Source organism: Quercus lobata, chromosome 6 (genome assembly GCF_001633185.2).
Source record: "Quercus lobata isolate SW786 chromosome 6, ValleyOak3.0 Primary Assembly, whole genome shotgun sequence".
NCBI classification, from domain to species: domain Eukaryota; kingdom Viridiplantae; phylum Streptophyta; class Magnoliopsida; order Fagales; family Fagaceae; genus Quercus; species Quercus lobata.
Genome location: NC_044909.1, coordinates 53994998 through 54021141, shown reverse-complemented (window position 1 = coordinate 54021141; position 26144 = coordinate 53994998). Strand labels below are relative to the sequence as shown.

The 26144-nt window shown below is 33.9% G+C and overlaps 3 protein-coding genes across 3 annotated transcripts; 2 read left to right on the top strand and 1 right to left on the bottom strand.

The window, feature by feature from the left end:
• The first annotated feature begins 2512 nt into the window (after nt 1–2512).
• LOC115994064 (protein STRICTOSIDINE SYNTHASE-LIKE 7-like) lies at nt 2513–9310 on the top strand. The gene is made up of 4 exons (XM_031118080.1): nt 2513–3030; nt 6486–6793; nt 7242–7374; nt 8665–9310. The coding sequence occupies exons 1-4, from the start codon at nt 2572–2574 to the stop codon at nt 8941–8943; spliced, it is 1179 nt and encodes a 392-aa protein (XP_030973940.1). The 5' UTR covers nt 2513–2571; the 3' UTR covers nt 8944–9310.
• A 7176-nt stretch (nt 9311–16486) lies between these two features.
• On the bottom strand, nt 16487–17089 carry LOC115993625 (sufE-like protein 1, chloroplastic/mitochondrial). Its single transcript, XM_031117568.1, has one exon. The coding sequence runs from the start codon at nt 16966–16968 to the stop codon at nt 16501–16503; it is 468 nt and encodes a 155-aa protein (XP_030973428.1). The 5' UTR covers nt 16969–17089; the 3' UTR covers nt 16487–16500.
• Nucleotides 17090–17760: 671 nt separating this feature from the next.
• Nucleotides 17761–25932, top strand: LOC115995371 (protein STRICTOSIDINE SYNTHASE-LIKE 5-like). Its single transcript, XM_031119919.1, has 4 exons — nt 17761–18274; nt 23336–23643; nt 24095–24227; nt 25403–25932. Exons 1-4 carry the CDS (start codon nt 17816–17818, stop codon nt 25679–25681), a joined length of 1179 nt encoding a protein of 392 aa, XP_030975779.1. The 5' UTR covers nt 17761–17815; the 3' UTR covers nt 25682–25932.
• Nucleotides 25933–26144: the final 212 nt, after the last annotated feature.

Genomic DNA, 26144 nt, shown 5'->3' with positions numbered 1-26144 from the left:
TGAGGCTAAGTTCTTTGACCCATCCTCTACAAATATTTATTGTGAGTTGCGCCTTGGGCCAAGGCCTGATCAATAGGGTTTGGGCCAGGAAAATCGTGCAACTACATTACAACAAATTTTAAGTGACAGGTTGTTATTATTGGATTAAAAAAGTAATCTCAATGTTAAATTCAAATTTGAAGTAATAATAACTAATTATCTATGATTTGTTGTGAAAATGTTATAAAAATATTGTGGACATAGCATTTTTTTTTTAATTCCTCCCTCGATTTCGGCAACCATTATTTTTTCTTCCTCCCATTTTCGGCAATGGCATTGCCACAATTTTTTTTCCCCTATTTCGACAATGGCATTGCCTCAATTGGTTTTTGGTCAGCAGGTTTGGACAACAGGAATTTCGGTAATGTGATTACCAAAATTCAAAATTTTATCTCTCCCACTTTTTCTCTTTCTCTCTCATACTTTTGTTGAATTTTGGCAACACCGTTGCCAAAATTCACTCTCTTCCTCAATTCCCTAAATAATTTGGAATAGTACCTATAACACAAATAAACTCTGGATTTAACAATATTCGGCCAAAAGACTCGAAGCTTCTATTCGAAATTGAGATGAAAATTCTGATGACATGATATAATGATATGACATGAATCATATGATACATATATAAAGCTTTTTAACCTTTCAAAATTATTATCCTTTATCATTAAGTGAAGATAATATCTAGTTTATGGTATAAGAATGTTTGAATTACAAATATCTTGTGTGATAACAAAAGATTTTATCAACTTTAATATATACCTTTTGATATAACTTTTGGCTGGACCGCTCATATTCTGCCGACAAAACAAATATCATCAATATTTAAACATAGGCATTAAAAAGAAATGAATACAAGTTGTAATTATAGTCAATTCATAGGGTGGAGCCCTAGAGGTACTCGAAAGGATGCCAATAGTAACTGATTTGACGTTGTTTTCATTTTTTATTTTAATCTTTCAAAATTATTATTTTTTATTAACCTAATATCTAATTTATGGTATAAGTGGGTTTGGATTACAAATATATTATCCCATAAAATTTTATAAATTTAACTATTTTATAAACAAATGAAAAGGTAAGAGCACTCTCATCAGGTCTCTCAAATGTGCCAAATGTCAAATATTTGACATATTTGACATACCAAACACAAAAACAGACCCTCATCAGGTATGTTAAATGTACTAAAATTATAGAACATGCTACAGTATGCTCTCATTTTTGAGAGCGTACGGATGAAAATGTCATTTTTGTTTATTGTTTTTTTTATTCATGTTTCTCTCTCCTCTCTCATCACTTTGCATTTTTCTCTTCTCTCTCCATCACTCTCTATCTCTTCCCTCTCAGTCCTCCCTGCTCAAGATCTCTCTCATTTTTGCTCAAGATCTCTCGCCGCCTCACCTCGCCGTCAACCTCCACAGCCCTCATCGCCAACCTCCACAGCCCTTGTTGCCGACCTTTAGATCTCTTAATCGGGTCGTGGGTGTGATATTTGGGATGGGTTTCGATGTGTGGGTTTTGGGTCATTGATTGATTTGTTGGGTTGGGATTTTGGGCCGGCGTTGTTTGTGGCTGTAGTGGGCAGTTGTGTTTGTGGCTGTAGTGGGTTTCGATGTGTGGGTTTTGGATCATTGATTGATCGGTTGGGTTGGGATTTTGGGCTGGCGGTGTTTGTGGCTATAGTGGGCAGCGGTGTTTATGGTTGTAGTGGGTTTCGATGTGTGGGTTTTGGGTCATTGATTGATCGGTTGGGTTGGGATTTTGGGCTGGTGGTGGTGTCGTGGTTGTGGCGGTGGTTGGTTGAGTTTTGGGCCGATGATGTTTGTGGCTGTAGTGGGCGGCGATGTTTGTGGTTGTAGTGGTCCGGCAGTGTTTATTGAAGATTTTGAGTTTCTTTTTCTTTTTCTTTTCTTTTTTGTTGAGGTTTTTTGATTTGGAATTTGTTGGAGATCCAGTGATTGTGATTTGGGCTGGAATTTGTTATAGTTTGTGGAGGTTGATTTGTCGTTGGTGTTGATTTGCCGTTGCCGTTGGTGGTTTGTGGAGGTTGATTGTGATTGTAGTTTAATGTGTTGGAATTTGTTTAGTATTATTTAATGTGTTGGATATATTATTTTAATATATAAAATTGAAAAATAGAAGATGTGATAAATGATGAATTGTAAAATGATATACTAAAATGATAAAGTAAATTTTTGGTGTGTCAAAATGACATTTTTTTATAAGAGAACTGATGAGAATGCTCTAATTATTTGATCAGTTGACAATTTCTTCAATTCCTCGTAAAAAAAAATTCAAAGTGAGTGGTTAAACTATTTTGACCCATTTGGAAGAAGTGTTTGAGAAATATTATTTATAATTTTTCAAAATATATATATAAAAAAAATATATAAAAAATATAATATTATTTAAAAACTAAAAATATATTTTTAAAATGCACGACCATCCTGTCTATCGCATTATAAGGTTCAGACTTCAGACTTCCCAGAATCAGTTGCTCTCCTCGAAAAACTCTCACTGTACAAACTTCAAACTATGGACGAGTCAAAAACTCCCGACTCAGCTTCCGTACCCAGACCCTCTAAACCCACTATTTCCAAACAAAAAAGCTCATGGCCCTTCACTTTCTTAGTCATAGTATTGGTCCCCGTTGTGGCGGCGACTTTGCTCTACCAACTCGACTCGTTCGACCCGGCTTCTCTGCCACCCGACGTGTTGACTCGGCACGTCATAACCGTGCCAGCACGTAACGACCACATGCTCCGAGTGTCTGAGTTTGTGGGTGTTGGGAACTTGAAAGCTCCAGAAGATGTAGCTTATGATGCCAAGTCAGGAGTCATCTACACGGGCTGTGCTGACGGGTGGATCAGCCGAGTCACTGTAAACGACTCGGTGGCTGACTCGGTTGTGGAGAAATGGGTCAACACCGGTGGGAGACCTTCGGGAATCGCTTTTGGTCACAACAATGAACTTATCGTTGCTGATACGGAAAAGGTCAGTGATCATTCATTCTTAGACTAAATTATATTTTTCGACTAAGTATATGTTTTATTTAAAATTTAAAATTTGAATGATTAATATTTCTTTTTTAAAAAATTGAATAATAAATCTACCATAACCATAGATATGAGATACTTGTGTTAATTTTTCTCTCAGGATCAAAGTATGTGGTTAGTTTTATTTTATAGATTACAATTTAGAATTTTTTTTTTTCAAAAGGAAGCGAATAAATTATTGTATTTGATGTTGTTTTATTTTAGAAAATATATATTCAACTACCAAGATATGCTGAAAAAATTAAGATTCAGTTTATGCATGATTACTAACATTGTGTATTATTATTATCTTTTTAACGAGGAATTCTATGTAGACAAGATTTTTCAGTTAAGTTTACTAGTTTTAGCCGCCTCTCATACTGGCATTATTTATTATTATTTAATACTAATAATTTGTTATATCTAACGAGTTTAAACTTTTTGTCAAATTTGTTGTGATGGTAGACTTTCTTATTTTTTATTTTTTTTTATAAAAAAATCTGTCAAAACATAATTTCTTTATCCTTTTATGTGTGTTTTTGTTTAGTGACCAATAAAAAGCATGGATCTCACAATTAAAAAAAAAAAAAATTTGACTAGAGGTTATTCAGTAAACCCACCTCAATACACATTTTCAATTTTTAAATAATATTACATATATTTTTATATATATTTTCACTCACATATATTTTTACATATATTATTAAACAATAAAATACATGTTTTCCAACATATATATCGCGTGTAATTGATGGGCAGTAATGTCTTTTTACTTTTTGAGATTTTTGTTTTTTTGAGACAAAGGTAAGAAGAAAGACCCAACCCAAAAAAAAAAAAAAACAAAACAAACACAAGATCATGGCAAATCCGAGTGGAACGCATCTTCGGTAAAGATTCTACCGTACATCAGTGTCGGTAAATAAAATTGTCTTTTTTTGCTATACAATGAGCTAACTTATTCTCCTCCTATCGAACATGCTGGAATAAACAGCTCCTCAACTTCCCTTCTTTTTTGAGAACCTACCAGACACATCTCTCTTTTTTTGTTTTTTTGATAAGAGCACCTGACCAAATTTTTCTATCTATTTTATATTAATCACTTGCTTTTTTTTATTTTATAATTTTTATATTTAAATAATAATATTTTTTAATTTTTAATTATTATTTCTCTTTTATACTTATCCCTTTTTCTAAAGTACCTACTTTTTCTTTTGTACTTTTTCATTTTTCATTTTTCATTTTTCTTTGTTCTTATCTCATTTCTCACTCATACCAATCTTTGTCCTTCTGGTTTCTTCTACTTCTTTCCTCTCACGGTCAAATCACTTCCCTCCACAAGAATCTTCTTCTTCCTTTTCCTCTCATGTTCAAATAATTTATCCACCACAAGAACCACAAGAATAAAAACCCACCAGCACCACAAGAATCAAAACCCACAAGCACGGACTCCGTCGACCCACAAGCACCGATCTCCGCTGCCAGAACTGATCTGCCTCTCTGTTGGTTTGTCTGCGTGGGTGTGTTTGTTTATATCTGTGTTGATTTGTCCGTGTGTTTGTGTTTGTGTGTATCTGAGGAAAAAGACCATGAGGAGAGAAGTCAGTTTGTTTTGCACAAAGAAGGGAGAGAAAAAAAAAAAAAAAAAGAAGAAGAAGCGCAAAACGTGAAATTAATAAAATAATGGAATACACAAGCTACATAACCGTGCATGCAAATGTGTAAATATTCACAGTTTTAAAAGGATTGATATGGAAGATTTTTGGGTAAAATGAATAAAATTTGTAAATGTTTACATCCACTTGTGGACGCTCTAAGAACATTCATCTCTCTTTCATTTGGTACGTGAGCTTGTATTTTCTAAGTGCTTTACTACTATTTAAAGAAACTAATAAAACTTTGGAGAATGATAAACAATAAGGTTATGTTTGGCGAAAGTTTTTTATTTCTATTTTCAAAAACTTATTTTTGAAAATATAAAGAAAAAATAATTTTATTGTATTTTTGAAATAAAAAACATGGTTGATTAGGTGAAATAAAATAAAAAAATTGAAGAAAAAATTAAAAAATACTAAAATATGTTATTAGGATTTGAACTTTAATACTAACCAAACTCATATTAAATGAGATATATATTAAATGAGGTAAATTTATTAAATTAAATATGTATGTTTATTTACTTTTCAAAATTAGAAATTGAAAATAGTTTTTTTAGCATGTTTTCATAAATTGAGTTATGAGAATAATTTTTGCTTTATGTCCATTTTGGATTACCAAATAAATTTTTTAGTTTCAAAAATAAAAAATTATTTTTTAAGATAGAAAATAATGAGAAAAAATAGTTATCAAATAGTTATTTATATTTTTTTTGAATATTTTATTAACAATTACCCGGGCATTTGTTAACATAACCCATTAAATTGTAAAAGGATCATATGTGTGACTATAGAAGAACTCCATAAAATTGTAAAAGGATCATATGTGTGACTATAGAAGATCGAGTTCACATCACATGCTATTTATTTTCTCCGAGTAATGACAATGCTTATTGTACCGGGAGACAATTGGTGTCCATATGTGCTATTTTATTTTATTTTTTTGAGAAAGGTATGTGCTATATTCTAATACTCAATATAACATGTGTAAGTACAACAACAAAATATATATATATATATATACACACACACACATAAAGGAATATGATAAAATACAAAGGTCACTTGACACCTTTTGAAAATTCCCTTACTCCTCATGCTTCTTTATCCATTTCTAGTTATTATTTATTTATCATTGGTTACCCAAACACTCCATTGCCTATAATTTCCGTGAGGTATGTGCAATTAATACAAGTCTTGGCACTAGCTTATTTTAATCAAAATCTCATCACATGATGGTTTTTATATTTTATCCAAATCCCAAAATATTATGAAATATATCATAGTATTTTTTTTTTTTGAAGGATAAAATAAAATAAGGCATCACCTTTCTCAAATTGTTTAATGTTCCTATAGAAATTAAATTTTTTTGTTAAAATATAAATTCTTTAGGTCCATATAACTTATAAGGACAAAGTTAGAGGGCTGATTACTGCCACAGTACTCCAAAAAAGCCAAGCCCAATAACAACTCAATAAGTTGTGATTAAGAGTCTAGTAGTTCAGTGGCATCGCCTAATTTTATTTATGAGAAGAAATTGGGTTTAAATCCTCCCTCCCTCAGTTGTTATAATAATTGATTATAAAAAATAAAAAAAAAGGTTCTATCTATAACATTACTTAACAAATTAATGTAATTAATCTCTGTTTAGTAATTTTAGCACAAGTTACAGAAAAACTTCCACGCTTGTTAAGTGCTCCTTAGTCCTCAAAAACCAATGGTTGTTAGGTGTTTTATATTAATGAAATGTGATGTATAACAGGGCCTCCTAAATGTGACAGCAGACGGTGTGGTGGAGCTGTTGACAGATGAGGCTGAGGGACAAAAATTCAAAACGACAGACGCTGTGGATGTAGCACACAATGGTATAATTTATTTTTCAGATGCCTCACATAAATATAGTGAAAGCAAGGCCAATTGGGACATTTTGGAAGGTAAACCCAATGGTAGACTTTTGAGTTATGATCCAGCAACTAAAACCACCAAGGTACTGGTCCACAACCTCTACTTTGCCAATGGTGTAGTAGTCTCACCTGATCAGAATTATGTGATATTTTGCGAAACCCCAATGTATGTTTGCTGATTCTCAGTCTTGAAGAAATTGTTTTATTAGACCCCATATGTTTGCTTCTGAAAAATTACCACCACTACTAAAATGATATGGCTGTTAGATAAGTTGGAGACAGCGTTTGAACTCAATATACCATGATAAGTTACCACCACAACCGTTGTTGAAGCCTTTCTTCTTCATGATCTACATAATGTTGCAGCTGGTTTCAACATACATGTGGTGCTAGACTCCCTAGATTAGTGAGACCTAACACAGAGAAGCTTAGATTACTTGTTCTGATACTATGATAAATCATTATCAGTCCCAAAATCTTAAAGCTGTTAGAAAACAATGAATTTAATTGTTATTCTAACAACTTCTATTGTTCAAAGACTAAAATTAATGACAGTTGAATTTTTGTTTCGCACAGTGGGAGTTTTGATTATTCCAAATGGGTTGCTAATGCAGGAGAAGGTGTGGAAAATATCACATACAAGGCAAGGAAAGAGGAAAAGTAGACAAATTTATTGATTATCTGCCAGGCATGCCAGATAACATTCGATATGATGGAGAAGGTCAATATTGGATTGCATTGAATAGGGTAAATCGATTCTTACTTCATACTTTCCGTGGAAAAAAACTGGCTATATTTTTTAACTAGTACTAAGCTTGTGCAAAGCTTAATTTACTTAAGATTCATATGTAAACTAAAGAACAAACTTCACTAATATCAATGAAAATAAACAATAAGATAGATAATGAAAAAAACAAAAAAAAAAAAAATACCTTCAAGTTATTTGAGAGTAGCAAATTGTATAAGACTGAAATTTTATCGAAGCCAAAAATTATGATAGATAATTAAAATAACTTAAAATAAAATAAGGAAACTTTTGGTAATAGAATTCTAATCAAAGCAGTGTTTTAAACATTTGTAATTTGCTAAATAGAATTTTATTTCAATTAAATTATCTTAATCATTTTAATGTATTTATTATAGTAACCCACATGGGTAAATATAGTGTGTAAGACTCAGTTTTTAATTAATTTCTTGTGTTAATAATGCATAAGATACAAAACTGAATTAGGATCCTTGCTTAATTTAGATTAATTATGCCAAGAGGATGAAAAGGGATATTTTGGTGTTATAATTACTAGTGTTCAAAGAAATAATACAATAGAGATATGAAATGTTTGCGGTTGATTGTAGGAATGTTGGTTCAAAGGAATTCTATAAGCATGACTAATTATTAATCTAGGCACCTATCAGTTGGGCATGCCAAGACCAATAGGAGCAGCACCCTAATTCACAAGGCTTGGGAGTAACACTTGAAGAGTTAATCCACAGATGATGTAACATTCAAGTGGTGTGATGCTTAGACATAACTCCATGAATGGCCATCAATGGGGATTTGACTATGTATATATAGCCCCCATCGAGAGCAATTGCATGAGAGGAAAAAAAAGGAAAAAACAATTACCTTGAAAAGAAGTATCACTCTCTCTCTCTCTCTCTCTCTCTCTCTCTCTTAGTGTGTTCCTCACTTCCTTGAGTGTGTGAGGTTCTTAGACTGTTGAAATCAACCGAGACAAAGTTGGAGTCCCATTGTTTTTTGGAATATTGAAGTGGGTGGAGAATCACCCTAGACAACGTAAAACAACCATGGTTTTGCGATATTTTGGAACAGGAGAGCTGTGCATATATGATATAACTCCTAATCCGAACACTAATAATAATGCAAAGGTTTTATTTTTTTTATTTAAATGTTTGATGAGCTTTATTCATTATTGTTTTCCGAATTGAGTAATTCAAATATTAATTTTTTTTTTTTTATAGATGAATTTAAGTACTCCTAACATCTAGTGAGTACCTTTTTGTGTGCAATATTGGCAGGGACATACACTTGAATTCGATATAGCATTCAGATACCCTTTCATCAGGAAGATTCTAATAATCGTGGAGAAATACATAGGACGACCACATATAGAGAAGAATGGTGGGGTTCTGGCCATTGATTTGGCAGGAAATCCCATTGCCCATTACTATGATCCTGGATTGGCAATGGTTTCAAGTGGGATCAAGATAGGAAATCATTTGTACTGTGGTTCAGTTGTCTTTCCCTACATTATTCGCCTCGACCTGAAACAATATCCTGCCCAGGCCACCACATGAGAATTTGGTGAACAAGACCAAGTACTTGTTGCTGCAGCACCCTTGATGGTACCTTAAAATAATTGGGATATGCTACCATAGATAAACTAAAACTCTATATGGTTTTTACTCTTGTTATCGAGTAAGTATCTCATGAAACCGTCTTATGGAGGAACAACCCTCTCTCATCTGGTGGATGAAACTCGAGAGGTTGGAGGCTATGTATATTTGGCTTAATTGTCATTATTGTAAGAAGTAGAGATTACGTGTATCTGTTTAATATTATGCGTACCTGCAGTAGGAGATAGAGTTTTAACTGTAAAAGCTTTTGTAACATAAAAGTTTTAACTGAAAAACCCTATGACAATTTGAGTGTTTTACAAATTAATAGTGAACAGTGTTTTAAAGTTTTGAATTTACAAATGATAAACAGTAAATTGTAGAGATTTTTTTTTTCTTCTAAATGTCACAAATTTTAGTTTTAAGTTTTAACCTTAAGACTGTTTTCAACTTTAGGGACCCCTTTAAAGCTCTTTAGTGACTAAATAGAATTTTTTAGCATTTATTATAGAACAAATAATGAAAATTTACATTTCATGGAGATTAACATGCTACCCCACTTGCTATATAATTTTTTTTCCCAAGAAAGGCAGCCCATACCCATTTCTTTCTCTCTCAAATTAAACTTTTGTATCTTTCCTGCTGCTTGTCGCAAATCCTCAAAATGACAATCCGAGCCATATAATGTGGTAAATGATTTTGACAAAATTTGATTATTTGTTGAGGATCAACATCATCATATCCCTCTTATAACTTCACAAATGCTCAAGGCGTTTAGCCCCATGAATTGCAAGATGACTAAACTAAATTGTTTCTACCTCAACTGTGTTTATGTATTCCCCACTAGAAATTATTACATCATTCAACCGGTCGTTTACTTCAATATAATTATCATCATATTTCACCGCTAAATGCCCACTTCGAAACCATTCGCCATTGAATGCTTCTTTATGTTGTTTTCAAATCCTTTGAGTATCCACTTGTCATTGTGTTTCCTTTAATCTAAAAAGCACATATACTCCATTTTTATTTTGAATACCTGTATTCAATACATGTCCGTACTAGATACTTTAGATACTTTTGCTGTTTTGCATGCATGTCCTAGCATTTAAAAAAAAAGAAAAAGAAAAGAAAAGAAAAGAAGTGACAATGCACCTAGCACCCATGATACAACTTTGATATGGTTGTAACCCAAACCCCATATATAGTAAGAGTTAGCCAAAACTTGGAAGGGTTTTAATTTATATTTTTCATATATTAGCTTCAATGTTGAACATTTATCTAGTTATCTTTTATTTAGTCTTTTAAATCTTGCCTTGTATTATAAACATCAATTTATGGCCATGAATTCACTCTATTATTCATTATTAGTTGATATGTACTTAACAATATATGAAAAATAAATGCTTAGAAATATATAAAAATATAAACTTAGTTTTTAGGTATAATTCTATACTATAAAAATGTTTGATTAATGACATAGAATTGATCTTACGAAAATTTTGTAATAATGGATGATATAAGAATAAAATACAATACAAAGGTAGATTTGTCAAAATCGGCGTTCAATTAAAAAAAAAAAAAAAAAAGTACTAAATGAAGTTGTAAGTATTAGTAACTATGACTCATAGGTGACATAAATTGGAAATCCAATCAAGGATACTTTGGTCCTTCACTCAATATTCTCATCAAGCTCATGGCGGTCGAGTCCTTGGTGTTTGCTCCATTCTTTGCATCTCGTGGAGGCTTGATTTTCAAACTCATTTAAAATGGAGGTTCTATGTAGTAGGTTTAATTCTAGTGTATCTTTCCACTCGTGGAGCAGTAAAGTTGATGAAGTTCTTAAAGAAATAAAGAAATAAAATAAAAAACTCCAAACTCTCAAGCTCAGCACTTCCTCAATTTGGTCTCTTATTTTTTAAAAATTTGGTCCCCTCCCAAAAGACCAAATGGACTAAAGAGACATGATTGGACCAAACTAGACTAAAGAGAACTGAACTGGACCAAAGTATACCGAATATGACCAAATTAGACCAAAATAGACCGAACGAGTTCATCTAATAGAAGATAGTAGACCATAACACTACTTTACAAAGCTCTTAACCAATTGACTTCTACTTAACCATATTACACTCATCTATATCTTTATTTATTTTCACTATATTCCTTCAATAAATCTTAAAAATAGTTTAAAATTTGAAACTGTGGTTAAAAGCCTCCATTTTAGTAGCTTTCGGTTTTTATAATAGTTTTGGTTTCTATAATAGTTATATTGCTTTCTTTCACATAAAAAAAAAAAAAATACAGTAATAGATAAAAATTATATTTCATTTATTAAAGAAAATAAAAATAAATAAATAAAAGAGTTAAAAAAAAAAAAAAAAAAACCCAAACTCTCAAACTCAGCACTTCTTCCATTTGAATTTTGATCTCTTATTTTCAAAAACTATGGTCCCCGTCCCAAAAGACCGAATTGGACAAACTAGATCAAACTAGACTGAAAAGGACCGAATTAGACCGAACTAGATCAAAGGGACATAATGAACCGAAGAGAACTAAATGGACCAAAATCGACCTTATTGGACTAAACTGGGATTGAGTAGATCGAACTGGACCAAAATTGGCCTGAGTGGACTGAAGAAGACCGAACTAGATTGAAGAGGATCAAACTAGATAAAAGGGACCAAACTGGACCGAAAGGACCTGAAATGGACCAAACTACTACATCTATTAAAATATAGTAGATTGTAAGTCTGTAACACTAATGCTCCGTTTGTTTTGAAGTAAATATTTTCAGGAAAATATTTTACATATTTTCCCATGTTTGTTTTGTTGTAAAATTTGGTTAATTGTAAAATATTTTTCGGTCAACCTGTAAAATTAAGGCAAAAAGAAGTAAAATATTTTACGCTTGAAATTTTGTTAAAACATTTTACATTTTACAAACTCTCACGCATAGAGATCACATTGACAGACCAATCACTCCTAACTCTCTCCCAAGCCTAACAGGGAGAGCACCTACCAGCAACACAATCTTCAACGCCAGAGATGGCATTTCTCCACCACAAGTCAAGCACCAAAATTGCAATTTGTGTTTGTTAATCTGGTTTTTTTTTTTCCCCTAAGCCTTGTAGATCTGGGTATGTTTTGTACAAATCTCTATCGCTAGGCCCTGTCATACAAAAATTCTGTAGATCTCCATTTGTGTCATGCAAATTTGGGTTTTTTTTTTTTTTTTTTTGGGTTACAAATCTGTGTATATATATATATATATATATATATATTTTTATAGCTAATATGAGTTTGGGTGGTTTGATTCATGGCTGTTGTAGGGGCGGATTTTGGTTCTTAGGTCCAAAAGATGAATGGATTAAGGCCCAAAAAGCCCAACACAATAAATTTGTAGAGAGTAGGCTAAAAAGCTACGCTTCAATGAAGTGGACAACGCCCTCAATGGGCTAAAGATGGTAAGAGAGTAAGGAAAAACAATGAATAGACAAATATGGTGCACAAAAATTCTTCCTCGGCAATGTCCGAAGAGAGTAGTTCTTAAATATATTTCTCTTAGATTTGATTACAGTTGCTGTTCTTAATGCTATAGTTTTTTCTTTACAGATTTTCTGCCCCCCTCTTCTTGGAGGGTCTTTCACATTATATAGCTCCCTTCAAGCAATTTTGGCTCTCCATTTGTTGATCATCCAGTCCACCACTTGAGTACTTGTCCCATTAGACACCTTCCCAAATCCCTTGTGAGTTGCGGCGGCCAAGGCAGTACTGTTTAGGAGTCTTCTCCACATAAATGCCGCCAGGAGGTTTAGTAGGATGCATTAAATGTGGGAGCAGCCACCATCCCTTCAGTCATGCCAGGGCTAACCCCCTCTCCGAAACTTTTTCTTAACAGTAGGACCTCCTCTGGCAATGTGCCACTGATGTGGCCTTACTGTCCTAATGTGTAGCCTTCTCGGCATGATAATGGACTCCTTGACTATGGATACGACATGTGGCACAGGTACCTTATTTAAATTCTTGTGCCCCACAACTGTGTTTCTTATTAAAATTTGATAATTTCAACTTAGGACGATGAGAATTTTGAGTTTGGTTGTTTCTAATTGAAGTGTGTTTTTTTTTTTTTTTTTTTCATTTTACACTTGCAATGAATTTTCAAATAACAACCCAAACACTGTAAAAGGAAATACATCTGTAAAATATTTTATATTTGAAAATATTTTACATCAAAACAAATGGAGCGTAAGTTACAAAGCTCTATTTTCCTCAACAAAAAAAAAAAAAAAAAGTTACAAAGCTCTTGACCAATTGTTGACTTCTAATTAACCATATTCCAATCATATACATTTTTATTTATTTTCACTATATATATAATCCTTGAATAAATCTTAAAAACTGAAAACCGTGGTTAAAAACCTCCAATTTTTTTATAACATAGTCTCAGAATTGTATTGAAAAATACTTGGAACGTTGGTAATTTCAATTATAAGAGGGGGGGGGGGGGGGGGGGAAGGGAAAGTTTTAAAAACCTAGGGGCCCCCTAGTGAATGAGATTCCTTAAACATGATTTGAAGAAAAACTTTGTCAATTAATTACAAGCTAGATATTGTGCATTATGTTTAGGTCACATCACTTAACTAAGAGTTTTGTAACCCAATGGCATTACTTGGTCTTCTTTATAAGGATAACCATTGTTCAAATCCACTCCCCTGCCTATTGTTTTTTTTTAAGAGATTGTTAGGTATTGAATTATAATAGAAATAAATAAATGCAAGCTACCTATTAGCAGTAGCACATGACATGCTTCCATTATGTGGTTCATTAAGTACATTAAAATCATTAAGATAATCCGCTTTGTTTGTGTGTATAATTTTACTATTGGTCCTTTAGCTCCACCACTGATTTCATTCATTCCATTTTATGGCAGTTCTTAAAAAGCATTAGCATATATGTTAATCACATTACTCATTAGATATGTTAATTGCATAACTCACAGGATTCTTGTTAAGTAGTATTAGTGAGTGTTTGGATAGAGTTGAAACACGGCTAACATGCGTTTGCGTTTTACACAGAATGGGTCCCGTGCACTGTTCACGGGACTCACAAATACTTTTTTTAGCAAAAACAACTTTAAAACTGGGTCCCACGATACTATTCACACATTTAAAAATTATTTTGTTGTAGTGTTTTCAATTTTTAGTAATAAGCGGTATTCAAATGGACCTTTAGTATCCATTATGATATCTTCTATATGTAATTCAAGCCCACCATTTGCTCCCCATTATTTACCTATATTTAAAAAAAAAAAAATTGCTTATCTTATTAAATTATTTAAACAACTCACCTTCACGTTTTTATTATAAAGGTTTTATAATTAATAGTACACTTTCTTCAAATGTTTTTCAAAAAAATTTAATAGTACACTTTTTTTTTTTTAATAAAGAAATTAATAATACGCTTGGTTGCTTGCTTGTATTGTAGTGTAATGGATTTTATTAGAGAAACTTCTATTCGAAATTGAGATGAAAATTCTGATGACATGACATGAATCATATGATACATATATATAAAGCTTTTTAACCTTTCAAAATTATTATTCTTTATCGTTAAGTTAAGATAATATCTAGTTTATGATATAAGAATGTTTGAATTACAAATACCTTATTTGATAACAAAAGATTTTATCAACTTTAATATATATATATATATATATATATATATATATGTGCATACCCAAAGTAGGGCTAACGGGCTTTACCTATAATTGGGCTCAATCTATTTGTATTGTGGACTTTGGGTTTCCTACTATGGGTGGTCCTTCGCCTGGAAACCCCGTTACTCTTGTTTTTGTAGCTCCCCCCCCTCTCTCTCTCTCTCTCTCATAAAGCCACTCCCCCTTCTTTTGGAATAGTCCTTCTCTCTGTGTGTTCTACCCAGAATTGCCAACCCCCTTCTTCTCAATCCATTCTCCTATATATAGCTTGAGGTGAGTGGAGGTGTCATGATTACTCCCTCACTCGTGTGAATGGGGGTCCAATTCCATCATTCCTAAGTGGGTGCTCCGTTGGAAAGGTGATAATGGCATTGAAACTGATTCCCACCTCCAAAGGCCTACTCGGCAGCGATATTCTCAAAGGCACTACTAGGCACTACCGAGTACAGGGTATCTCTGAGGAATGATCCCCCTGACTAGGTTGAAGGCGACCGGAAGGGGCTTGCTGTGGGTGTTCAAGACAATACAGTCTCATCTCAGTTCTTGGGCCCAAATTAGTTCATGAGGTGCTCAAATCAAGGCTATAGGCCCAAAATGAGGATAGGGAGATGGGCTAGCCCGCCAAGCCCAATGGCCTTGGCCTTGATGCCTATACAATATATGCTTTTTAATATACCTTTTGGCTGGAACCAGGGGCGGAGCTACATGTGCCCCCCAAAATTTTTGAATTTTTTTTTTATTATATAGAAATATTTAATATTTTAATAATTAGCCCTAAAAAATGGGACTTGGCCCCCCCCCCAACTATTTGAGTTGGTCCGATAATGTTCTTAAAAAAAATTGTCCAATTTGTCTAGTAGTTATAGAGAACGTATTGTTTCTCAAATTCATTTTTTATGGTAAAATGTGTTCTCGTATTTTTTAAAGTTTTGGATCATTTATGTCTTTGAACACTTCATTAATTTAATTGAAAATTTTTTACTCACAACGGTAGACAATTTGATAACTTATATTGAAAATGAAAATTGTAAGGATTTTACTATGGAAGATGGTGAAAGATTAATTTAATTCTATGAAACATTTAATTTTAAATATTCATTATGAAAGATACTAATTTTGCGTGTGTGTATAGATACATGTGTTTGTGTATGTGTATAAAAATTTAGGGATAATTACACTTTACCCACCTGTGGTTTGCCTCTAATTTGATGTGCCTACCCGTGGTTTAAATTTTGACACTTTACCCACCTGTGATTCCCACCATTACTGTGCCGTAACCCACCTCTCCCTCCTCCGTTACTCTAACACAGAATATGCAAAAAACAAAAGCTTTTTCAGATCAAAACACAGTAACGGTTGCTCCGATTTGATCTATTAATTTATTTCAGTCTCAGATTTGATCTGTTAAAAATGGTTGTAAAGTTTAAATTATAGATCTACTTTATAGGTTTCTACATGGGTCTCGTTTGGATGATGAGAAAATGTAGGAAATGGAAAGGATTTGAATGTCAAAGTTTCCATTTTTATCGATGGGATTAAAGAATTTCCATTTTTGGGATCTGGGAAAATGGATAGCTTATCTCAACCGAGCTGGGTTTTAGGATTTGGCTCAGTTTGATTTGTGAGATCTTCATTTCTTGTGGATATGGATGGAGCTGAAGGAAAAAGGTACATTTTTTGATATATTTTTTTTCCTTCATTTTCTTAGTAGCCAAACAGGGGCTTGATCTATCTTTTGATGGGGGGATCCAGTTGATGCTTTCCATTTTTGCATTTAGCTTATAAGTCATCAACACACTTCAACTTCCATTAACTTCAGAAGGTGTCTTTGCCACAATGGACAATGCGTGTAGTCCACTCTGTAACTCATCTTGCAACAAACCATAAACAAGCCTGTGCCTCTTAACCAAACTTTTCCCTTCAAACTCTTTAGACACAATTTTTACATTAAAATGTGTCTCCCCATCACTTCCTCTAACACCAGCAAGCCTGGCATGCTGATAAGAGATATCTTCCACTTCTATGGCCACCGGACTAAGCTCCCTCTCCAATTTCTCCTTTATTCTCATCCCTCTACTCCCCAAACCACCTGAATTCGAACTCTGAACCGGGTTTCTTTCTCCACCCACCTCAGAATCCAATTCAACATTCACATTTCCATCTCTGCTATCTACTTTCAACCCCGAATTCGATACCCCAATCGGAGTTTCTTCAACACCCAGATCAGAATTTGATCCAAAGTTCACATTTTCAACACTGCCATCCATTTTCAACCCCTAATTCTCGCCCTTTTCGGCTTCCACTACCAACTGAAGTGCCTTCTTCTGCATCAACCTCAACGTATTTTATATTTGCCTGATGAATTAAAGACGAGATGGGAGTGAGTGAGTTTTGGGAGTGAATGTGTTTTGATCTGAAAATGCTTTTGTTTTTTTGCATATTCTGTGTTAGAGTAACAAAGAAGGGAGAGGTGGGTTACGGCACAGTAACGGTGGGAATCATAAGTGGGTAAAAAGTCAAAATTTAAACCACGAGTAAGTACATTAAATTAGAGGCAAATCACATATAAATAAAGTGTAATTATCTCAAAAATTTATATAAACTAATAGATTAGCAACACAAAATCGCCCAAACAAAAATTTTTAACTTCGCCTCTGGCTGGAACGGTCATATTCTACCGACAAAACAAGTATCATCAATATTTAAACATAGGCAGTAAAGAAGAAATGAATACAGTAGTCAATTCATAGGGTGGAGCCCTAGAGGTACTCGAAAGGATGCCAATTGTAACTGATTTGACGTTGTTTTCCATTTTTTATTTTAATCTTTCAAAATTATTATTTTTTATTAATCTAATATCTAATTTATGGTATAAGTGGGTTTGAATTCGGATAGAATTTTATAAAATTTTATAAATTTAACTATTTTATAAAAAAAATGAAATGGTAACTATTTGATGAGTTGACAATTTCTTCAATTCCTCGTAAAAAAAATTTCAAAATGGATGGTTACGTTACGTAAGATTCCAATCTATCGCATTATAAGGTTCAGACTTCAGACTTCCAATAATCAGTTGCTCTCCTCGAAAAACTCTCACTGTACAAACTTCAAACTATGGACGAGTCAAAAACCCCCGACTCAGCTTCCCTACCCCGACCCTCTAAACCCACTATTTCCAAACAAAAAAGCTCATGGCCCTTCACTTTCTTAGTCACAGTATTGGTCCCCGTTGTGGCGGCGACGTTGCTCTACCAACTCGACTCGTTCGACCCGGCTCCTCTGCCGCCTGACGTGTTGACTCGGCACGTCATAACTGTGCCAGCACGTAACGACCACATGCTCCGAGAGTCTGAGTTGGTGGGTGTTGGGAATTTGAAAGCTCCAGAAGATGTAGCTTATGATGCCAAGTCCGGAGTCATCTACACGGGCTGTGCTGACGGGTGGATCAGCCGAGTCACTGTAAACGACTCGGCGGCTGACTCGGTTGTGGAGAAATGGGTCAACACTGGTGGGAGACCCTTGGGAATTGCTTTTGGTCAAAACAATGAACTTATCGTTGCTGATCCTCAAAAGGTCAGTGATCATTCATTCTTAGACTAAATTATATTTTTCGACTAAGTATATGTTTTATTTAAAATTTGAGTTATTAATATTTCTTTTTAAAAGTTTCTCAAAAAAAAAAAAAAACTTTTTTAAAAAATTGAATAAGAAATCTACCATAACCATAGATATAAGATGCGTGTGTTAATTTTTCTCTCAGGATCAAAGTATGTGGTTAATTTTATTTTATAGATTACAATTTAGAATTATTTTTTTCAAAAAGAAGTGAATAAATTATTGTATTTGATGTTGTTCTATTTTAGAAAATATATATTCAATTAAATTTTTTTTTGACATCACAATTTAAAAATTTTAATCAACAAAGAAATGAAAATATATATTCAACTACCAAGATATGCTGAAAAAATTAAGATTCAGTTTATGCATACAATGAATGATTACTAACATTGTGTATTATTATTATTATTTGTTTTAACTTTTAACGAGGAATTCTATGTAGACAAGATTTTTCAGTTGAGTTAACAAGTTTTAGCCGCCTCTCAGAATTCAACATTATTTTTTTTATTTAATACTAATAACTGGTCACATCTAACAAGTATAAATTTTTCTGTCAAATTTGTTGTGAATGTAGACTTTGTTTAAATTTTTTGTCAAATTTGTCGTGAATGTAGACTTTTTATTTTATTTTAATTTTTATATAAAAAATATGTCTTTGTGTCAAAACATAATTTCTTTATCTGTGTTTTTGTTTCTTAAAAAAAAATTAAATTATTCTTAAGAGAGTATTGTGTGAGTATAATTTAGTCCACCTAAACCTAATAGACGCAGCCATTTTAAAACTCAATCTCATAATTTATTAAATTGTGCAATTGTGAGTGACCGGCCTCACAATAAAATAAAATAAATGTTTGACTACAAATTTTAGCGTGTAATTGATTGTCAGGCACGTCTCTTTTCTTTTTTGAGAACCTACCAGACACGTCTCTCTTTCTTTGTTTTCTTGATAAGACCATTCACGTCTCTTTGCTTTTTGTACATGAGGTTGTTCAGGTTGCTAGAAAATTAGAAATAAGAAAGAACAAACAGTCTTTGTTTTTTCTAGCTATAACGTTATTATAGTACTATTGATTAAGCGTGGTAGAAATATATATGAGTAAAAAAGTGTTGTAAAAATACGTGTTATATCGTTTAAATAACAAAAATTGTTGTTTAAACAACACAATCAAACATACTCTTACTACTATTTAAAGAAACTAATAAAACTATGGAGAATGATAAAATAGTAAGGTTATGTTTAGTGACCGTTTTTGTTTTTTATTTTCAAAAACTTGCTTTTGGAAATATAAAGAAAAAATAATTTTCTTGTATTTTTAAAATCAAAAACATGTTTGGTTAGTTAAAATAAAATAAAAATTTTGAAGAAAAAAAAAGAAAATACTTTATATGTTGTTACTAGGATTTGAACTCTAATTCTAATTCATTAAATGAAACAGATTCATTAAATTAAATGCGTGTTTTTATTGATTTTTGAAAATTAGAAACTAAAAACAACCTTTTGCATTTTTAGTCTAAAAAATAGAAAATTATTATTAAAAATAAAAAATAATGGGGAAAAACAATGTACGGCACGAGACCCCAGACCCATTTAGGCCTTGGGCCTTGAACTCCAACTTCGCATTACGGCCCACGGGCCCAATCCACTTAACCAAAACTAGACCTTAGGCCTGCCAAGGCCATGGGCCCGAGCCTCATGACATTACACCCGGCCCAAAACCTATTGAGTGAACCGGTATTATACATGTTCATAGTAGTCCGTAACCTAGGATATGCCTGGCAAGGTACACCTCGGACCAGAGCATGATTGATCAGGGACATTATACCTCGGTTACACCGGTATTGCCCTAGGAAGAACCTCTGTCGAACATCCCTTCTGAAGTGGGGAACTAGTTCCAATGCTACTCTTACCACACCCCATTCCCAACTAAACATCCACTTAGTGATGATAACATTGGACCTCCCCTACCACTAACCGCAAGAGTAATCATGACTCCCCACTAATCATTGGGCTATAAATATGAGAAGATAGGGGAGAATAGGGGGTTGTTGAAAGGTTTGAGAGAAAATTGAGGATAGAAGCAAGAGAGCGACAGGAGAACAACAGTAGTGGGAGTAGGGGAACTCCTCAGGAGCAGTTGCTACGTTGGGTCTTTGTGTTGGGAACTACCCAAGTTAGGAAATCCAAAACTCACATAAAAAATAGATTGTGAGCCTAAGTGAGGCCCAGCCCATCAGCCTCATTTTTGGCGCGCATAAACGGTTACCAAACATTTTTTTTTCCATGAAAATGGTGTCAAAACTTTCCTATTATAGTTTATTAATAATTATTGTAGGGGTATTGGACCCAGGAACTCATTATCTATGTATATAATGGGTCTAGGGCCCAAGCTGAGGACTAGAGGTCGTCCGAGGAGGGTAGACATTGTCAAGATTAGGGGTGTCCAACTCAACTGGTGGCCCGACCCACCTGGTAAATCCGACCGGACCCAGGCCGACCTAACTACTCCGGTGGTCGGCGACGGGTTTTCTTCTCTAGAATCCGATCTGGGCGGTTTGGTCTTGGATCTTCTCCCCAAAACCTGAAGAAACCCGAACCGACTGAGCTATATAGCATTTTCCAGCAAGATTTTTTAGATCCGGCGAGATTTCAGCTAGATCCATGAAATCTCCACCGAATTTGGCGAGATCTCATCATTTACGCTCAGATCCAGCTACAATCTAATGGGTTTTGCTCAAATAAGGCTCAGATCCGTTGAAAATATGATGCGTTTTGCTCAAATCTGGCGAAACTCCAATGGTTTTTACTTAAATCCGGTGAAACTTCGATGGTATTTACTCAAATTCGACAACGATTTGATGTATTTTTTCTCAGATCTCGTGAGTTTTGAAAAAATCAGGTCATGATTTGATTTTTTTTTGCTTAGATCTAATGATTTTTGCACAAATCTAACGAAGATCCGGTGAAAATATAGATTGCCGTCAAAATGGAATCTCCGGCAGCATCATCGTCAGCTTCGACTGATCTGCCCTCTGATCAAACAACTCCGATCTGACTTGACCCGTTGGTTTTTACGGTTGGTGACGGGTTTACTCGCCGGAAACTCGATGTCATCAGGTCGGTTTCGGGTTGGGCACAAACCCAACCCGGACCGACCCATGGACACCCCTAGTAAAGAGAGTCTATGTTAGTAAATGAAGAGGTTAGTTTTGATCATAACTATCTAGGAGATTGGGTCGAGGACTATGCTTCCTCGGCTAACCAAGGCCGAGGTCCGTAGAGATGGTCTGCCATCCGGAGGAACGACCTAGGAACATTTTGTTGATACGGATAAGCACTATGAGAACACAGGACAGGGAGGAGTTTGCCCAAGATATTGGGTCGAGGACTATGCCTCCTCGGCTAACCAAGGCCGAGGTCCATAGAGATGGTCTGCCATCCGGGGGAACGACCTAGAAATATTCTGCTGATATGGATAAGCACTATGGGAATACAGGACAAGGAGGAGTCCTGAAATATCTAAGGAGAAAGCTGCTACCACTGCATTAAATGTTCTACAGCTAACTTTCTGGTTGCATTAAAGTGGAGAAGACTCCTGAACAGTATTGCATTGGCTACCCCAACGCACAGAGGGACTGAGAGGGTGTCCGATGGGACAAGCACTCAAGTGGTGGCTTGGGTGATCAACAAGTGAAGGGCCAAGATTGTCTAAGGATAACTATATAATAGAAGAGACCCTCCATGGAGAAGGGATTGAGAAATCAAGAGAGAAACACTGTAGCAATCAGGAATCAACTTTGTAATCAAACTTGTAAGAAATACATAAGAACTGACTTCCTCGGACCGTGCCGATAACGATTTTCTTTAGATTAATTCAATCTACTTTTCTGTTCTTGTCAATTGAGTTTACTTTATTTGTTGTCCAACTCATTTTAACCCAGTTTTCCAACTTACTCTCTATAAATTCATTGTTTTAGGCTTTTTGGGCCTAGGTCCGTCTATCATCTGGGCTAAGGACTCAAATCTGGTCCTTATAATTACCTTAAGATATCCGTTAACATAACCCATAAAACTATAAAAGGATCATATGTGTAACTATAGAAGATTGAGTACACATCACATGCTATATATTTTCTCTGAGTAATGACAATGCTTATTGTACAGGGTGACCAAAAAAAAAAAAAAAAACTTATTGTACCGGGTGACAATTGGAGTCCATATGTGCTATTTTCTAATACTCAATAGCACATGTGTAAGTACAACAATATATATATATATATATATATATATATAAAAGGAATATGATAAAAGACAAAGTTCACTTGACACCGTTTGAAAATTCCCTTACTCATGCTTCTTTATCCATTTCTAGTTACTATTTATCTATCATTGGTTACCCAAACACTCCATTGCCTATAATTTCCATGAGGCATGTGCAATTAATACAAGTCTTGGCACTACCTTATTTTAATCAAAATCTCATCTCATAGATGGTTTTTATATTTTACCCAAATCCCAAAATATTGTGAAGTATATCATAGTATTTTTTTTTTTTTTTAAGAATAAAATAAAATAAGGCATCGCCTATCTCAAATTGTTTAATGTTCCTATAGAAATTAAATTTTTTTGTTAAATATAAATTCTTTAGGTCCATATAACTCATAAGCACGAAGTTAGAGGGTTTATTAATGCCGCAATACTCCAAAAAAGCCAAGCCCAAAAACAACTCAATAAGTTGTGATTAAGAGCCTAGTAGTTAAGTGGCATTGCCTAATTTTTTTTTTTTTTATGAGAAGAATCCGGATTTAAATCCTTCCTCCCTCAGTTGTTATAATAATTGATTATAAAAAAAAATGGTTCTATCTATAACATTACTTAACAAATTAATGTAATTAATCTCTGTTTAGTAATTTTAGCACAAGTTACAGAAAAATTTCCACGCTTGTTAAGTGCTCCTTAGTCCTCCGAAACCAATGGTTGTTAGGTGTTTTATATTAATGAAATGTGATGTATAACAGGGCCTTCTAAATGTGACAGCAGACGGTGTGGTGGAGCTGTTGACAGATGAGGCTGAGGGACAAAAATTCAAAACGACAAACGCTGTAGATGTGGCACATAATGGCATAATTTATTTCACAGATGCTTCATATAAATATAGTGTAAGTAAGGCCAATTGGGACCTTTTGGAAGGTAAACCCAATGGTAGACTTTTGAGTTATGATCCAGCAACTAAAACCACCAAGGTACTGGTCGACAACCTCTACTTTGCCAATGGTGTAGTAGTCTCACCTGATCAGAATTATGTGATCTTTTGCGAAACCCCAATGTATGTTTGCTGATTCTCAGTCTTGAAGAAATTGTTTTATTAGACCCCTTATGTTTGCTTCTGATATATTCCCACCACTACTAAAAAGTTATGGTTGTCGGATAAGACAGAGTTTGAACTCAATATACTATGATAAGTTACCACCACAACCGTTGTTAAAGCCTTTCTTCTACATGATCTGCATAATGTTGCAGACTGTTGCAGCTGGTTTCAACATAAATGTGGTGCTAGACTCCCTAGATTAGTGAGACCTAATACATAGAAGCTTAGATTACTTGTTCTGATACTATGATAAATCCTCATCAGTCCCAAAAGCTTAAAGCCGTTAGAAAACAATGAATTTAATTGTTATTCTAAAAACTTTGTTGTTCAAAGACTAAAATTAATGACAGTTGAATTTTTGTTTCGCACGGTGGGAGTTTTGATTATTCCAAATGGGTTGCTAATGCAGGAGAAGGTGTGGAAAATATCACATACAAGGCAAGGAGAAAGGAAAAGTAGACAAATTTATTGATTATCTGCCAGGCTTGCCAGATAACATTCGATATGATGGAGAAGGTCAATATTGGATTGCATTGTATAGGGTAAATCGATTCTTACTTCATACTTTCCGTGGAAAAAAACTGCCTATATTTTTAAACTAGTACTAAGCTTAATTTACTTAAGATTCATATGTAAATTAAATAAAAAACTTCACTAATATCAATGAAAATAAACAATAAGATAGATAATGAAAAAAAAAAAACCTTCAAGTTATTTGACAGTAGCAAATTGTATAGGACTGAAATTTTATCAAAGCCAAAAATTATGATAGATAATTAAAATAACTTAGAATTTCATTTCAATTAAATTATCTTAATCATTTTAATGTATTTATTATAGTAACCCACATGGGTAAACATAGTGTGTAAGACTCAGTTTTTAATTAATTCCTTGTGTTAATAATGCATAAGATACAAAACTGAATTAGGATCCTTGCTTAATTTAGATTGATTATGCCAAGGGGATGAAAAGGGATATTTTGGTGTTATAATTACTAGTATTCAAAGAAATAATACAATAGAGATATGAAATGTTCGCGGTTGATTGTAGGAATGTTGGTTCAAAGGAATTCTATAAGCATGACTAATGATTAGTCTAGGCACCTATCAGTTGGGCATGCCAAGATCCATAGGAGCAGCACCCTAATTCACAAGGCTTGGGAATAACACTTGAAGAGTTACTCCATAGACGATGTAACATTCAAGGGGTGTGATGCTTAGACACAACTCCTTGAATGGCCATCAATCGGGATTTGCCTATCTATAGCCCCCCACCGAGAGCAATTGCATAAGAGGAAAAAAAAAAAAAGTTAAGCACAATTACCTCTAAAAGAAGTATCCTTCTCTCTCTCGAGTATGTGAGGTTCTTAGACTGTTGAAATCAACAGAGACAAAGTTGGAGTCCCATGGTTCTTTGGATTATTGAAGTGAGTGAAGAATCATCCTAGACAACATAAACAACCATAGTTTAGTGATATTTAGGAATAGGAGAGCTGTGCATATATGATATAACTCCTAATTCGAACACTAATAATAATGCAAATGTCTTTTTTATTTTTTTATTTTTAATGTCTGATGAACTTTATTCATTATTGTTTTCCGAATTGAGTAATGCAAATATTAATTTTTTTTATAGTCTCTCTTTTTTTTTTTTTTTATAGATGAATTTAAGTGCTCCTAACATCTAGTGAGTAACTTTTTGTGTGCAATACTGGCAGGGACATACACTTGAATTTGATATAGCATTCAGATACCCTTTCATCAGGAAGATTCTAATAATCGTGGAGAAGTACATAGGAAGACCACGTATAGAGAAGAATGGTGGGGTTTTGGCCATTGATTTGGTAGGAAATCCCATTGCCCATTACTATGATCCTGGATTGGCAATGGTTTCAAGTGGGATCAAGATAGGAAATCATTTGTACTGTGGCTCAGTTGCCCTTCCCTACATTATTCGCCTCAACCTAAAACAAGATCCTGGCCAGGCCGCCACATGAGAATTTGGTGAATAAGACCAAGTACTTGTTGCTGCTGCACCCTTGATGGTACCTTAAAATAATTGGGATATGCTGCCATAGATAAACTAAAACTCTATATGGTTTTTACTCTTGATATTGAGTAAGTATCTCATGAAACTGTCTAATGGAACAACTCTCTCTCATCTGGTGGATGAAACTCGAGAGGTTGGAGGCTATGTATGTATGTTTGGCTTAATTGTCATTATTGTAAGAAGTAGAGATTACGTGTACTTGTTTGATATTATGCGTACCTGCGGTAGGAGATAGAGTTTTAACTGTAAAAGCTTTTGTAACATAAAGTTTTAATTGAAAAACCCTATAACAATTTGAGTGTTTTACGAATTAATAGTGAATGGTGTTTTAAAGTCTTGAATTTATAAATGATAAACAGTAAATTGTAGAGATTTTTTTTTTTTTTTTTTTTTTCCTAAAAGTGACAAAT

Excerpts from the sequence above, each read along its gene's own strand:
- LOC115995371 (XM_031119919.1), top strand. The coding sequence starts at position 17,816 with ATGGACGAGTCAAAAACCCCCGACTCAGCTTCCCTACCCCGACCCTCT. Across the intron at positions 18,275-23,335 it reads TCGTTGCTGATCCTCAAAAG|GGCCTTCTAAATGTGACAGC; the intron begins GTCAGTGATCAT and ends GATGTATAACAG. Across the intron at positions 24,228-25,402 it reads ATTGGATTGCATTGTATAGG|GGACATACACTTGAATTTGA; the intron begins GTAAATCGATTC and ends CAATACTGGCAG.
- LOC115994064 (XM_031118080.1), top strand. The coding sequence starts at position 2,572 with ATGGACGAGTCAAAAACTCCCGACTCAGCTTCCGTACCCAGACCCTCT. Across the intron at positions 3,031-6,485 it reads TCGTTGCTGATACGGAAAAG|GGCCTCCTAAATGTGACAGC; the intron begins GTCAGTGATCAT and ends GATGTATAACAG. Across the intron at positions 6,794-7,241 it reads ATATTTTGCGAAACCCCAAT|GAGAAGGTGTGGAAAATATC; the intron begins GTATGTTTGCTG and ends TTGCTAATGCAG.
- LOC115993625 (XM_031117568.1), bottom strand. The coding sequence starts at position 16,968 with ATGGATGGCAGTGTTGAAAATGTGAACTTTGGATCAAATTCTGATCTG.